The following is a 17,302-nucleotide window of genomic DNA, read 5'->3' on the forward strand; positions in this document are numbered from 1 at the left end:
AAGAAGAGAAATTTGTTAACATCGAGTATAGATTTAAGTATCAGGCAGTCTTTTCTGAAAGTATTTGTATGGAGTGTAGCCATGTATGGAAATGTGGACGATAAATAGTTTAGACAAAAAGAGAATAGAAGCTTTCGGAATGTGGTGCTACAGTAGAATGCTGAAGATTAGATGGGCAGATCACATAATTAATGAGGAGGTATTGAATAGAATTGGGGGGAAGAGTAGTTTGTGACACAACTTGACTGGAAAAAGGGACCGGTTGGTAGGACACATTCTGAGGCATCAAGGGATCACCAATTTAGTATTGGAGGGCAGCTTGGAAGGTAAAAATCATAGAGACCAAGAGATGAATACACTAAGCTGATTCATAAGGATGTAGGTTGCAGTAGTTACTTGGAGATCAAGAAGTTTGCACATGATAGAGTAGCATGGAGAGCTGCATCAAACCAGTCTCTGAACTGAAGACCACAACAACAACAACAGACAAATGACAATTTCAGAAAAATTGGATCATTTATTCAGAGAAAGAGCTTCCACAAATTGAACAAGCCAGTAACGCGTTACCCTTATGCTCTGTTATTCGGATTGGAATAGATTGATGTAGTTGCTCGATGTCCTCGTGAGGGATATCGTGCCAAATACTGTCTAATCGGCGCATTAAATCGTCAGAATCCCGAGCAGGTTGGAGAGCCCTGCCCATAATGCTCCAAATGTTCTCAATTGGGGGAGAGATGTGACTACCGTGTTGGCCAGTGTAGGGTTTGGTTCAAATGGCTCTGAGCACTATGGGACTTAACTTCTGAGTTCATCAGTCCCCTAGAACTTAGAACTACTTAAACCTAACTAATCTAAGGAGGCAGGATTCGAACCTGCGATCGTAGCGGTCCCGCGGTTCCAGACTGTAGCGCCTAGAACCGCTCGGCCACTCTGGCCAGCAGTGTAGGGTTTGACAAGCTCGAAGACAAGCCGTAGAAGCTCTCGGTCGTGCGGGAGCGGGAATTATTTTGTTGAAGTGTAAGCTCAGGATGGCTTGCCATGAAGGGCAACAAAACGAGGGGTAAAATATGGTCGACGTACCGTTGTGCTGTAAGAACGCCGCCGATGGCACCTAAAGCGGTCCGGCTATAAAAAGAAATTTCACTCAGACCATAACTCGGTCCCTGTGGCGATCGATAGGATGGATCCGACTGCTGTGTGGGGGGGTCTTCGGTCTAGACTCTCCTTGAATGGAGTAGTATTGTCTTCAGTCACGAGTTCCGCTTCGAATCGAGACCAGATGACCAGTGAAGATGTGTCTAGAGACGCCTCGGGCAAGGTGGGATCCCAGTCTGCATGTCGCCCGCCATACGGCCAAACCCAACAACCGGGAGTGATGGTTGGGGTGTCACTTCTTTTTCCATAGCAGGACCCGTTTGGTTTCATCTGCGGCATGCTTGTAGCACAGCGGTACGTCGGCGAAATTTAACGCCTCGTTTTGTTGCCCTTCATGGCAAGCCATTGTGGGCATACATTTCACCCGTACACGCGAGAGCTGCTACTGCTCGTCTTCGTGCTTGCCGAACTCTGTCTAGGCCAGCGAGGCCGCCGGATCTGTCCCCAGCCGAGAAAGTTAAGAGCATTAGTGTCAGCGTCGTCCAACCAGCTTGGTCTTTTGACGATATAACGCGCCAACTGGACCGTGTGTGGCACGATATCCCACAGGAGAACATCCAACAACTATATCAGCTTCGATCTTAATAATTGCTTGCAATAGATTGACCAACATATTACTGGCTTTTCCAATTTGTGAAGCACTTTCTCTGGAATATATCAGTCCGCCTCCGTAGCGTAGCGGTAGCGTTACCACCTATTACGTTCGATTCCCGGCAGGGGACTGAGTGCTGTGTGTCCATCATCATTGACTCGCAAGTCGCCCATGTGGCGTCACCTAAAAAGGACTTACAATACGGGTGCCGAACAACCCCGAATGGGGTCTCCCGGCCAACAATGCCATACGATCATTTCGTTTCTGGAATATATCATCCAGTTTTTCTGAAACTGTGATCATTTGTTTGTCTGTGCATGTACATCTACATCTACATAGACATATACTCCGCAAACCACCGTACGTTGCGTGGCGGAGGATAAATTGTATTACTAATTGTCATTTCCTTTCCTGTTCCGCTCCCAAATGGAACGAGGGGCAAACGACTGTCGGTATGCCTTCACATGAACCCTGATTTCTCGTATCTTATCCTCGTAGTCCTTCCAAGCAATATATGTTAGCGGCAGTAGAATCGTCCGGCAGCCAGCTTCACATGCCGGTTCTCTGAATTTGCTCAGTAGTGTTTCTCGAGAAGAACGTCTCCTTCCCTCCAGGGATTCCCATTTGAGTTCCCGAAGCATTTGCGTAACACTTACGTGTTGTTCGAATTTACCTGTAACAAGTCTAGCAGCTTGCCTCCAAATTGCTTCGCGTGTTCCTTCAATCCGACCTGATTGGTACGGATCCCAAGCACTCGAGCAGTATTCAAGAACAGGTCGCACCAGCGTCCCGTGTGCGATCTCCTTTACAGGTGGACCACTCTTTCCTAAAATACTCCCAATAAACCGAAGTCGACCATTCGTCTTCCCTACCACAGTTCTAATATGCTCGTTCCTCATATCGCTTTGAAGCGTTATGCCCAGATATTAAACCACTTATCTGTGTCAACCAGAACACTAGTAACACTGTATCGGAACAATACGGGTTTGATCTTCTTACTCATCTGTATTAACCTACATTTTCCCACATTTAGGGCTAGCTACCATTCGTCCCACCAACTCGAACTTTCGTCTATCCTACAGTCATTCAACTTCGACGCCTCGCCACACATCATGGCATCATCCGCAAACATCCGCAAACAACTGCAGACTGCTGCCCATCCTGTCCGCCAAACCATTTAAGTATACAGAGAACAACAGCGGTCCTATCACACCTTCCTGGGACACTCCTGACGATACCCTTCTCTCTGATGAACACCCGCCGTCGAGGAGAACATACTCGGTTCTATTATTTAAGAAGTCTTTGAGCCCCTCACGTATATCTCAACTTATTCCATTTGCTCGTACCTTCGTCAACAGCCTGCAATGGGACATCATGTCAAATGCTTTCCAGAAATCTAGAAATGTCGGATCTGTCTGTTGCCCTTCATACATAGTTCTCAGTATCACATCTACCGATTTCCGTCCCATTCTCACAATTACTTATACTGGTGTGACGATTTTTAAATTTAGGAATGCATGTTGGCTGTTCTGTTTCTTCTTTTTTTGTTGTGCACTGAGGTTGTATTCGTCTTACGTTCGGACGTTTTGTGAGTGGAAGAGTAAGTCGATTTTTTGGTTTATGTTTTCTTTATGTGTGTTATCAAAATTAGTACCTGTTGGGTGTTTTGTGTGTTTCAACTAATATTGTTGTGAATATTTCGGCCTTAACATGGTTATTTCATTTGATATTATATTGCCATGGTATGTTCGTGCAGGTTCGGCTTGTGTGTGTCACGCAAGCGATGTTTTTGTGTTTTTTCAATATTTTCCCCCTGTCTGTGGTGGACCTGATGACAAACATATGTGCGCAGTTCTGACTTAAGTTATTGCAGCTGTCGTTTGACTAGTAGGTTTACCGGTGCACGTTCCACTTCCGTGGATGCGTTGCCATTGGTAGCTATGTCTGTTGCCTGTGTAACGTTTTTGTTGCATGATTGTACTTTTAGTGTGGTGGTAACGTTTTTTGGTTGAGTTAGTTGCAGCAAGTTGTTAGAGGTCTTTCTTGATGTTTTACTTCTATATCTGTTATCGTTTTTTGGTTTGGCGGAGAGAACAGATGTTTGTGAGGGTGATGATACATTGTCGCATCCGATGCTGTCACCGATCCAGGAAGATTTAGTTGCCCGATTAGTGCCGAGGAGTGTAAGAAGTGATAGGGGAATAGAGGAACTTGTTGACGTATAGTTGTCCCGTATAAGCGGTCTAGACGTCATCACCTCCCCCTGTGATCCTCCTTCCCTTGCGATCCTCAGGTGCGATAGAAACTCTGGCATCATATGCCAAGTGCCAGAGATGTTTCGTAGTCGCCCTCCCGTGCAAAGCCTGCCATGCAGAGCGCTGACACGGCCGGCCGTGCAGCGATCGGTTCTGACGCGCCTTCCACCGTCTGTGGCTGCCGGCTCAGAAACGTCCCTATTTGCAGATTCAGGCGGAGGCGGCGAGGGCGGCTCAGCGCCACGACGTCTGGGACGACGCCGACGGTGAGTAGTGCGGCTCCCACGGCGCTTTGCCTTCTCTTTTACCTTTTTGCGCCTCTTTAACTGCTAATAAGTCATGTTACCACTGCTGTTTTGTTGAAAATCGCACGGTGAGACCGTGGCTGTGAGAAAATCCCGGTCAATTGTTACAGCAAAGTAAAAGTAGCAATAAGTTACCGTTAATAATGCTATTTATTTACCCTCCGTTAAAGTGCGCGTCATTTATGACGACGGCCGAGTTTAGATTCGTTCTGCGCATCTGACGTCACAAAACAGTCAGCCAATGAACAGAGAACGGCGTTGCCAGAGCTCGACTGCAGTGCAAAGCACGGAAGAGTGCCTTCAGTTTTAGAAACGTTCAGTCATAAATAAAGTAATTGAACATAAGCAGTGTCTTGATAGCAGACTTTCTTTTATAGAAAGTTTGGAAAAAGCATTCTTTATACCAATTGCTTCATATTCTATTAATCAAACCAAACAAGCAATAAGCCTCCCAATTCAGGCGATAGCAAGGAAAGGTGTTTGTATCATTCTCACTAACCGCTTTTTCGCAATAAAGAACAGCGATAATTGTTTATTTCCTATTGTACTTCGACGAAACGTAATTCATAGTCATACCAACAGTGTTTGTCGGTATTTTGCGTGATATTTTAAAGTCCTCCGGGAGAGGTATTGAACGGCGAGTTGCGTTAGCGTATTGGTTGAAGTGTATGGCTGTTAAACGAAAGGTTCTGAGTTCAAGCCTTGTTCGGTGCTTAATATTTTCTTTATTTAAAAACAATATCGAAGTGTCTTACTTCATGAATTTTATTCGCTTGAATGTAATTTTTTGAAATTTCTAGTGGCAACTAACATCGACTATACGGTAAGTATACGCTATGGACTTTTACTTCTGCAAACGCTTCAAAATTTCGTGCAATGGTTTACTACATCTAATGCTGCACAATAACTGCGCTGAACTTCGAAACAAAACTGTCATTTGTGGGGGGAAGGTATCAGTCAAGAAGATGTGTAGAAACCAAATTTTTGGACCAAATAGTTTTTATGAAATCGAATGATAAAGTGTGTCAAAGCTGTCGAAACATCATGTGTCTGCACAGGCGAGCAGTGCAATGATGAGAAAATCGCGGAATGCGTGGAGCACGTCTCTGTAGCAGCGAAAGGGTTAATGCGGCCGTGGTGGCTTCACTTCATAAACTGCGCGCTCCCCCCTAAACGTAAGTTTGCGAACTATACTATGGCGCTGCTTCTCTTGGCGCGTACAACTGGCAACGCAGCAATTTCCCGCGTCTGGGCGGGCATGCGCGAACCGCCAAGACAAAAGAATTCAACTATAGTAACGTGAATAACACACCTTTCAATGGTAACAGGGGTGACTCGTCACCCTGAAGTTTTATTTTGCCAATAATTACAACTTTACAAAACCCTTATATTTTAGCTACAATATAGCAGATCAGCAACTGGAAGCAGTTAATTCCATAAATTATCTGGGAGTACGCATTAGGAGTGATTTAAAATGGAATGATCATATAAAATTGATCGTCGGTAAAGCAGATGCCAGACTGAGATTCATTGGAAGAATCCTAAGGAAATGCAATCCGAAAACAAAGGAAGTAGGTTACAGTACGCTTGTTCGCCCACTGCTTGAATACTGCTCAGCAGTGTGGGATCCGTACCAGATAGGGTTGATCGTAGAGATAGAGAAGATCCAACGGAGAGCAGTGCGCTTCGTTACAGGATCATTTAGTAATCGCGAAAGTGTTACGCAGATGATAGACAAACTCCAGTGGAAGACTCTGCAGGAGAGACGCTCAGTAGCTCGGTTCTGTTACGAGAACATACCTTCACCGAGAAGTCAAGCAGTATATTGCTCCATCCTACGTATATCTCGCGAAGAGACCATGAGGATAAAATCAGAGAGATTAGAGCCCACACACAGGCATACCGGCAATCCTTCTTTCCATGAACAATACGAGGTTGGAATAGAAGGGAGAACCGATAGAGGTACTCAAGGTACCCTCCGCCACACACCATCAGGTGGCTTGCGGAGTATGGATGTAGAACGAAACTTGATCTGTTTAAAATCATTTACATTCTTATTAACATAAACAGTTCACAGTAATTGGATAACAATTACTAGGAAATTGTTCTTCAAGAGAAACAAATTATGCAAATTGCTTTTCTGTGATCATTTCATGCAGGCCTACAACATTTTACACAAGCTACTTTCACTTTTCTGTCTTTATCTCTAGGGCATACATGAGATCTTGTTTGCTTCTGCACTTTTGTGTGCCTCTTTTCCTGGTCTTGTGGGTCCTCTGTTCTCTTCGTTCCTTTGTTGCTGCTTGGTCCAGTATTCCATAAAACTTCCGAAGTGGACAGCATCGTGTACTCCTCGAAACAGAGTATGCATGTACCATTTTTTTTAAATACATCCACACCTTCTTTCGTACTACTATAAAATTCAGTGATCTCAGGTTTATTAGTGGTCTGGTGAACATCTGGAACACTATGCATTGTAGACAAAAGAACAACAGATTTTCCTTTTTAGGAGTGAAGGAGACAAATTTCTTTTCTGATGAAAAGCAAATTCCGACCCTACTACTTTCTTCTTTCAGTTGGGTAGGAAACTTGGTGGAATTTCCGCCTTATTTTTCCTAAACGCACCAACAATTGTCAAATTCTGTTTCAGCAACATGTCTGCCAAAGGTATAGATGTGAACCAATAGTCACAAGTGATATTTCGACCTGTCCCACGAATAGTTCGGGACAGAGTTTTCACATAGTATGTTGGCAGACTTTCATTTGTGTTTTTGTTCTCCTTCCCAACGTATGGAATAGCATCTATCATATAATATGTTCTGGCGTCACACATTGTGACTATTTTGATGCCATATTTATCTGGTTTCGAAGCAATGTAAACACGGATTGGGTGTTTGCCACAAAATCCTGCAAGCTGCTCATCAATTGTTGTATATTTGAGGAGAATAACTTGAGCGGCAGTTACTAACGAATGCTGTCCAGAGCTCACGAATAGGTGAAAATTTGTCGTCCTTATTTCTCTTGGTCTTAATTATCAGACAATTCAGAAGAAATTTGAACCTCATTTGAGACATAATACATTTGTACACAGATGAGGCAAACCACATTTCTTCGGTGTTAAGATGACCATCTTTCCTGCTACCTGACATACCAGGTGATCAAAAAGTCAGTATAAATTTGAAAACTGAATAAATAACGGAATAATGTAGATAGAGGTACAAATTGTCACACATGCTTGGAATGACATGGGGTTTTATTAGAACCAAAAAAATACAAAAGTTCAAAAAAATGTCAGACAGATGGCGCTTCATCTGATCAGAATAGCAATAATTAGCATAACAAAGTAAGACAAAGCAAAGATGATGTTCTTTACAGGAATGCTCAATATGTCCATCATTCCTCAACAATAGCTGTAGTCGAGGAGGCACTGGCGTCGGATGCTGTGTTTTAGCATCCGTAGAGATGTCGACCGATCACGATACACTTGTGACTTCAGGTAACCCCCAAGCCAATAATCGCACGGACTGAGGTCTGGGGACCTGGGAGGCCAAGCATGACGGAAGTGGCGGCTGAGCTCACGATCACCACCAAACGACGCGCGCATAGGATCTTTCACACGTCTAGCCATATGGGGTGTTTCTTGTTTTCGGTTCTAATAAAACCCCATGTCATTCCAAGCATGTGTGTCAATGTTTACCTCTCTATCTACATTATTCCGTGGTTTATTAAGTTTTCAAATTTATACTGACTTTTTGATCAGCTGGTATAAAGCAAACCCATTAGTGCACATATTTCTTCCTTGTCCGTATCACTGGTCAGTATATGTACATTTTTCTTTGGATCTCCTCATTTGTATGAGCTACAATCATATCAACTGTTCTTGTCTCTAATAATATTTCGAGAGCATCTACCTCTGGGTCAATGTTTTGAGCAAAGTTAACAGCTTTAGGAATTTTTACAATGTTTCTGCTTTGGGTTTTACCTTTCGTAGGTGGCGTTTTAGACCATAAAAATCCATTCTTACCCTTGATTGTGTTTGCTGATGATACCACCTTACCACCTCCTCCTCATCACCATCTTCTGATGTCGTAACTTCAAACTCAGAACTACATTCAGATTGTATTTCCATATTATCTTCCTCGCTTGAAAATGTCATTTTTAGTGCAATCGTCGTTGTCTTCCTCCAAAACACTTCTCACGTCCTTAAACCTTGGATCATTCACATTTACAGATTCCATACTCTAAAAGCTTATGAAATCTAGCAAATATATTTCACCTACGAAAATGGTAACAGGGGTGACCTATAACCGCAAGAACTATTCGCTCTCAAGTAACAGCTGAACACAACTGACCAGCAGCATGACAGAACAGTCACTGATTTACACAACCATGACGAAAGAATACACAAGTCTGCCAGAAAAAATACCATTGTTGCCAACTTAACAGAAGAAACAAACTGTTACTAGGTGACGCATCACCCCTGTTACGAACAGAAAGCTCCGATAACTGTTTCGAACCGACAGGTTTATCATCTGACGACTGTTACCTTGCAAAATTACGTACAGCTAATGTTGTATGTGTAATGTTGACAAATATGCATTGGGCGAAAGTCCCTCCGAGTGGTGGCGCTCTACAGAAAAAAGAGGACGTAAGAAAAAGACTACCGTAATTCGACCTAACAAGGAATTAAAGCAGTAGTGTTCAACCTTTCAGCTTATCTGGGCTACATTGGAGGAAGAGGAGTATTTTTGGGCCACACATAATATGCGAGGGACATTTCATAAGTAACGCCCTCTCTCTCTTTCTTTTTTTTATCTACAAGTTTACTTTTATTTTCAATATATCATTACAATCGTTCTGTATAGTCTCCCTGCTTCTCTGTGACTGAATGCCAACGTCTCAGAAGCTCTATTGTTCCATCCATTACACCACAACTGTTCATCTGCCGAATGACTCGGGTAACGGTGGTAGAAAGCTCTTCCAGAGAAAGATAACGTAGTCCACGAATAGGTTTGTCAACGTTGTGAACCAAGTCGAAGTCTGGTGGACTCGTGTCCAGGCTGTAGGGAGGATGCGGCAACACTTCCCATTCGTATTTGGGCGGTTTTTGTGTTACAACGTTGCCGTTATGCGGTAGAGTATTCTCGTGGAGAATTGGTGGCCCAGCTTCGGGCAACTGAGGCCCGGTTTTGTGAATTTTTCTGTGCAGGTTTTGCATCGAGTTATGATAATACACTTCTGTGACGCTTTTACCACATGGGGCTCTATTTGTCATGGTGATCATAAGCAAAACTCAACATATGCTTGAACTTTGATTAAGCGCGTCGAAATTTGTTTGGACGTGGAGAATCTGAAGGTCTTCAATCATTGGACTGTGGTTTCAACTCCAGTTCAAAGTCTCATCGATGGCGACAATTTGACACAAGAATCCTTTACCTCTACGGTCGTATCGTTGGCTGAACAAGGTTGCAATCTCCAGGCGTTTTTGCTTCTCTTCAGCAGTCAAATAGTTTGGGACCCATCTCGCATAAATTTTTCTCTTCAAATAATTTGTAAGAATACTGATGTTAGGGAAATTCCCGTGGGCTTAGTGTTCCTCGCAAGTCGCACTGCGATCTTCAAGAGCGTCTGCCACAAGTGTTACACATTGTTCCTCTGTTGACGTTTTTGGCCTTCCGAGTCTTGGATTACCGTCCGTGCTCATACGACCACCACGAAAACGATTAATCCAACGTGAAGCTGTCTTACGGTCACTGTAATTTCATCACAAACTTCACTTAACGCACTGTGGATTTTTGTCGGGTTTTTGCCGCTTAAAAGTTTCGATGCTGATGTATGACTCTGGTCTTCAACAGTCACAGTACCCGAGACCCCTGCAGAGTCCATTTGTACCTCTCGCCAATTTTATGTTAAAATACACAACGAAGAAACAGACACATGCTTCTTCCTCAAGCTCCCAACTGCATCTGAGTCATTTTCATTGTTGTTGCTTCAAACAATCCACAGTAGTAACAACCTGTGCGTTATTTATGAACTGTCCCTCAAACTTAACACTAACAATAACCGCTGAGGAAAAAATAAAAAAAGGGAGAGGAAAAAGGGGGGACGGTAGGTATCTTTATTCTTAAAAAGCAAGATGGAATTAATTTGACCTTTTATCTATGATATTTTATTAATAATTTTGTACGCAAGTAATTAGAAATCATAGAATTAATCCGACATTTGACTCTGAATTTGGCAAACTCATATATCAGTATCAGGTTCAATCGATGTTGCTGCAGCTCTCAGGGTGTTGTGAAGATGTTCACGTGAGATTTTGGTTCTGTTTTTACACTTTGTGTGCTTTACTCTTGAAAGTAACTGTTCACAGACGTACCCAAAAATCCATTATAGAGACGTTCATGTTCAAATGTAGTTCTTACTTGCTACAATGGACGTGAGATCAAATTAGCAGAATTACGGTGCCGTTAGATAGCGAACATTGGCAGCAGTTGCAATTTACATGATGATTTCTAATTTCTACCGACTTGTAGTGATAAAGACTACGGTGAAAAACGTTCTTTACCACAACTGTACAGAAATAACAGAATTTCCTTGCATTTCCATAAGTGCGTGTTACAAGAATGATTCTCTGAAGGTTCAAGTACAGCACGGTCGGCAATGTTACGAACGGAATGGACCAGAGAGAGAATAGCATTGTGTGGCAGGAGTTTCAAATGGAAAATATTCAATTTATCATAACTTAACGTAAACCGAATTTCGTGGGATTTTTAATTTTTTACCAATCTTGTGATAGATGCTCACTTTTTGGACCGCATAGCGAGGGGAACTAACGAACTGCCCTCTTAGATTTTCTGGGTACACATCCTTTTTTTACGTAAACAATTTCAAGGCACTGGTGATAAGTTAAGCTTTGCATCAACATTTGCACAACATGATAGTTCATTGCATTTCAACGCAATGAAAGACGTTTAGCAAAGAAAATGAAAGTAGCCAAATGCTTATTCTATAAGCCTTATAATCGTGAAATTACGGGAACGATTCTCGCTATGAGTAAACCTTTTTATTTTAATTGCATATTAGCAAATGGTATCAAAATTCTTCGATAAAGACAAAATCTTTCTTTTTAAGTTACTAATTGCAAGAACATGAGAATATTCATAATGAATTAAAATTCGATACATAAATACGTACTGTTTAATCTCTGGAAATTAAAAAAGAAGTTATCTGTGTGATGTTTCGCATTTTTGTACCGTTGTTAATTTCTTGTCTACTCACATTTTCATGTGATTAGCAGTTTAGAAGAAAAAGGTGTTATTTTTATTAAAAATTATGATTAAGTATTTCTAATTAACATTTCCATTTGATAATACGTACAAAATTCAAATAACAGTAGAAAAAGAATATTACTAGCAAGAATGTAACAAATAGTGGACCAATGGGCATACTGGAACAAAGTGCTTATTGTTCTCCTTATCTTAAAGTACAAAGCTCAATGTCTTTCTTATCTCCACAGTCAAGAGGGTGAATTTCCTACCTTCCCTGAGCCAAAGGGTCCATTTTTCTCTTGTGTAAATAAACCAGCCGCTTAGTCTAGCCTTCTTATCTCTCATTACTTTTATTAATACCCTGTCATGTAATTGCTATAAATTATAGTCCATTCAGTGTATTTTTATTACTGAATTACTGTGGGTTATTGCCTTATTTATTACCCTTCTGTGATTTATTGCTTAAATATATGATGATTTAACACCCAAAAATGGCTGCCAAGATTTAGCCTTTGATAAGAATGATGAGATCTAAAAAAACCACAGTTGGGGGAACTTTTGTAATAGTTGTTACGCAGTTATTCTACTAGAATTTATTTCCCAAAAATGGCTATCACAGTTATTTGCCTTCGCAATGGTAGTTCTCTGGTGGGAAATTAAAAAAAAATGTGAGAAAATGATGTTATCCTGTTGGCCAGGATAGCTGACACAGCCTGTATGGCTGTCAGATTTTAAGTACATTCATGCTATGTAAAACACATTGTGTAGGCGTTAGGTTCATTTAATATACTCTAGGTCGTCAAATAACTACAATATGGAGGTGTATAGACAAATGCAGTAGAGTCTTGACATTTCTAGTTTCCCATAAACCCGAGCGCCACTTAAAAAAAAAGCACCTGTCGAACTACTTACTGTTTGACCACGATAACCTGATAATTTCGCTAGTGCTGCCAGAAGCGGTAAAACCGGCACTACTTGAAACATTCAATGTGTCAGAGCTGCCGACGTCAAGCTACCCCTAGATGCTAAAGTGTTACAAAAAGCTTGAGTCCATTAGCAAATATCTTCCGAAAGCACTTGCTGAGGTGTTTATATTAGAACAAAAACTTACTCAAGTATATCTCTTAAAGTCACTGGCGCAAGTTTATTTCAGAAACTCACAGCAAGTACTTGTTACAAAAGTATAGTTACTCATAAAAAACCCAGAGCAGTCGCCTCTGTTGCATTATTATCAATGAATAAATATCATGACGAAATACAAAAATAAAAAAAAACGGAAAAAATTATTAGGGGAGTACATACTGATTTTACCAAAAACACTATTCAGATAACTAAAATCAAAGGACTTCACTTAGATTAAAAACTTTGATGAAGTCGTATACAAATTTCGAATATCTGTTGTCTATTGTGTAGTCAAGTATTCCATAACAGTAAACAAAAATATGGCTTGATATCTAACCAAGAGACTGCCTTTTAATTACTCTTTGATTTTTGCAAGTAGTATTTACTACTTTGGCACAAATGTAATGCATTTATGTTTACGGTAGCATTAAAAAATCAGCTGTAATTTAAACGCATCTTGCCGTACTACTTCGCCCTCTCGTGAAACAAATTGATACGTAAACTCATTTCGCAGTTCCTTGACTCATGGTGCTAACTATGTGTGTTTACGAGTTCGAACTGTACATTTGTTTCGGCCCATCTGTATTTGTGCTATTCTTCTGTTCGATATTGATACTTTCGCACCGATACTGAACACACACGACTTCTGTAAGTTTAAAAACAAAGACTAAGTCGGCAAGTACTTGTACCAAGATGCAAGAAACCAGAACGAATTTTCACCCTACAGCGGAGTGCGCCGGACCGAGACTCGAACCTGGGAATCCGACCTGGCACATAGTTTAAATTTGTCAGGAACTTTCTTTCATGCAAGGAACTGTTTCCACTTAGATTTTTTTTTTTTGGGGGGGGGGGGGCGGTTGCAGAATCGTCGTTCCTAATATTTCACCCAATTCTTTGATTGTATGGATAATGCGCCATTCCATGGTGGGAAGTACGACAGAATGCCTAAAAAATGTGTTTCAGGATAACGATGTTAGAGTGGTTGCAAGATGAACAAATATACTGCAACGACTCAGTGAGGAAGGCTGAACTGTTATCTACAATAAAGGAAAACAAGCCAGCCGTGGAAGTGTACGTCTTGTATAAAATTGCTGAGAGCAGAGATCTCAGTGTAGTGCGTTTACTGCAACCAAAGTGTAATCTAAATCCGATAGAATTGGCGTAGGCCAAAATGAAACACATTTTCAAAGAGAACAATGTCGCTGGTGACCTGTGGAAGGAAAGATTGCAGAATCCTATTAATGCTGCTTTGCTTTCAGATACTGCGCAGGACTGGCAAGGTTAGTACAGGAATGTGCAGCAACTGGAGCAAGAGTACTGGACACGGAATGGAATAATAGAAATGACCATCGATTAAGTTATCAGTACTATGCCCTCAAGCGATGATGATGATGATGATGATGATGATGATGATGATGATGATGATGATGATCATGACGATCTTGAAACAAACACAAATGACAATGATCTTTAGTGAGCATTATTTTGCGAGCTAACATCCCAGAGACATTCGGGCTCACACGCGGTTCCTCCTCGTCAAAATGTCTTGGCTCAAACTCGTCTAGGGGTTGAACCGCAGTGTCGCATTACACGCCCTACATGAGACACTTGTGACTTTTGGTTAAATTGTCCAGCTGATGGCAAGTTTGCGAAATTGTATTGCAAGTAGGCTGTTTACGTCTTTATGTTAGTAACGCCACGTAGCGCTCTGTATGAAAATCACTGGCTGTGCTGTGTGCAGTCTGTGGCTGGTTGGCATTGTTGGAATTTTCGTTATTGTAGTGTTGGGCAGTTGAATGTGAACAGCGCGTAGCGCTGCGCAGTTGGAGGTGAGCCGCCAGCGGAGGTGGATATGGGGAGAGAGATGGGGGAATTTGAGAGCGGATGATCTGGTCGTGTGTCCATCAGTCAGTAAATTTGTAAGACTGGATGTCATGAACTGAGATATATATATATACTCCTGGAAATTGAAATAAGAACACCGTGAATTCATTGTCCCAGGAAGGGGAAACTTTATTGACACATTCCTGGGGTCAGATACATCACATGATCACACTGACAGAACCACAGGCACATAGACACAGGCAACAGAGCATGCACAATGTCGGCACTAGTACAGTGTATATCCACCTTTCGCAGCAATGCAGGCTGCTATTCTCCCATGGAGACGATCGTAGAGATGCTGGATGTAGTCCTGTGGAACGGCTTGCCATGCCATTTCCACCTGGCGCCTCAGTTGGACCAGCGTTCGTGCTGGACGTGCAGACCGCGTGAGACGACGCTTCATCCAGTCCCAAACATGCTCAATGGGGGACAGATCCGGAGATCTTGCTGGCCAGGGTAGTTGACTTACACCTTCTAGAGCACGTTGGGTGGCACGGGATACATGCGGACGTGCATTGTCCTGTTGGAACAGCAAGTTCCCTTGCCGGTCTAGGAATGGTAGAACGATGGGTTCGATGACGGTTTGGATGTACCGTGCACTATTCAGTGTCCCCTCGACGATCACCAGTGGTGTACGGCCAGTGTAGGAGATCGCTCCCCACACCATGATGCCGAGTGTTGGCCCTGTGTGCCTCGGTCGTATGCAGTCCTGATTGTGGCGCTCACCTGCACGGCGCCAAACACGCATACGACCATCATTGGCACCAAGGCAGAAGCGACTCTCATCGCTGAAGACGACACGTCTCCATTCGGCCCTCCATTCACGCCTGTCGCGACACCACTGGAGGCGGGCTGCACGATGTTGGGGCGTGAGCGGAAGACGGCCTAACGGTGTGCGGCACCGTAGCCCAGCTTCATGGAGACGGTTGCGAATGGTCCTCGCCGATACCCCAGGAGCAGCAGTGTCCCTAATTTGCTGGGAAGTGGCGGTGCGGTCCCCTAGGGCACTGCGTAGGATCCTATGGTCTTGGCGTGCATCCGTGCGTCGCTGCGGTCCGGTCCCAGGTCGACGGGCACGTGCACCTTCCGCCGACCACTGGCGACAACATCGATGTACTGTGGAGACCTCACGCCGCACGTGTTGAGCAATTCGGCGGTACGTCCACCCGGCCTCCCGCATGCCCACTATACGCCCTCGCTCAAAGTCCGTCAACTGCACATACGGTTCACGTCCACGCTGTCGCGGCATGCTACCAGTGTTAAAGACTGCGATGGAGCTCCGTATGCCACGGCAAACTGGTTGACACTGACGGCGGCGGTGCACAAATGCTGCGCAGCTAGCGCCATTCGACGGCCAACACCGCGGTTCCTGGTGTGTCCGCTGTGCCGTGCGTGTGATCATTGCTTGTACAGACCTCTCGCAGTGTCCGGAGCAAGTATGGTGGGTCTGACACACCGGTGTCAATGTGTTCTTTTTTCCATTTCCAGGAGTGTATATATATAATCAAAATCTTTCATTTGCTTAGTATGCCTATCAGTAGTTAGTGCCTTCAGTAGTTAGTCTTTTATTTAGCTGGCACTATTGGCGCTCGCTGTATTGCAGTAGTTCGAGTAACGAAGATTTTTGTGAGGTGATTCATGAAAGGCATAGGTTATTGTTAGTCAGGGCCATTCTTTTGTAGGGATTATTGAAAGTCAGATTGCGTTGCGCTAAAAATATTGTCAGTTTAGTGTTAATCAGAATAAGCAAAGAGAGAAATGTCTTACAAGGGAACCTCCCCATCGCACCCCCCTCAGATTTAGTTATAAATTGACGCAGTGGATAGGCCTTGAAAAACTGAACACAGATCAGTCGAGAAAACAGGAAGAAGTTGTGTGGAACTATGAAAAAATAAGCAAAATATACAAACTGAGTAGTCCATGTGCAAGATAGGCAACATCAAGGACAATGTGGACTGAGGAGCGCCGTGGTCCCGTGGGTTCAGTTCTGCTCAGCTGTTTGAAAATCAAATAACGTAAGAGGTTTATGAGTACAGTAGTTCATAAATTTTGCTAAGGGGACGTTTCAGTGTGAAACATACAAAGTTAATTTAACATATAATAACGGTAATAATAATATCGGAAGCTAAATTAACGACCCATAAATGATGTAGGCCATACAGTTCTGATTCGATCAGAATGATGTTTATTCAGAAAGTAAACTAATAGCGAAAGTGCTTGTATTTAGAGTTACTGTTACACACGAGTCCATATCCGTTTGACACACTTCGATCATTCACAGTCTCATCGTGAAATAAAAGTCCAACACTCCACCTCGTTACTTCCGCGAAAAGTTAATAGTTCACACCATGCGCGCGGCTGTTCACCGCTGAGAGACCAAGTCCCACGACACCACACAACGCGAAATTTTGTAAGTCGTTTCACTTCCTAGCTACCTAAAGGCCGACCGTCGGCTTTCGCGTCTCCACTGGCTCTCCGCCCACCTCAGGCTGCGTCTGCCGCGTGCCGAACATCGTCGCTCAACTGACTAGTGCAGTTCCCTTCCCTGAAGCCGTCCACCTGATTGGCTACAGCTTGTTCTACATTATTTTACATTTTAGCATATTTGAATAATCAAAGCTTGACCACTTCCACATTCTAAATAAAGTAACATAATATCCATTACATAATAAACGTTAAATTCTTTTACATAAAACCAATACAATTTCTTTCTTCACTTTG

The 17,302-nt window shown here is 42.8% G+C and overlaps 1 protein-coding gene across 3 annotated transcripts in view; it reads left to right on the forward strand.

Annotated features, from left to right (window-relative positions):
• LOC124711198 (protein bric-a-brac 1-like) overlaps positions 1-17,302 on the forward strand; it is a 448,529-nt gene that overhangs the window by 133,683 nt on the left and 297,544 nt on the right. Inside the window, exon 2 of one of the 3 annotated variants that reach the window (XM_047241129.1) lies at positions 4,211-4,268. The exons of 1 other annotated variant lie outside the window; for it this stretch is intronic. In XM_047241129.1, the coding sequence (XP_047097085.1) occupies positions 4,211-4,268 (58 nt within the window). Of the gene's footprint in view, positions 1-4,100; positions 4,269-17,302 lie in introns of those variants that run through there. One more of the 3 variants, XM_047241131.1, reaches the window with a different exon arrangement.

Source organism: Schistocerca piceifrons, chromosome 8, assembly GCF_021461385.2.
Source record: "Schistocerca piceifrons isolate TAMUIC-IGC-003096 chromosome 8, iqSchPice1.1, whole genome shotgun sequence".
Taxonomy (NCBI): domain Eukaryota; kingdom Metazoa; phylum Arthropoda; class Insecta; order Orthoptera; family Acrididae; genus Schistocerca; species Schistocerca piceifrons.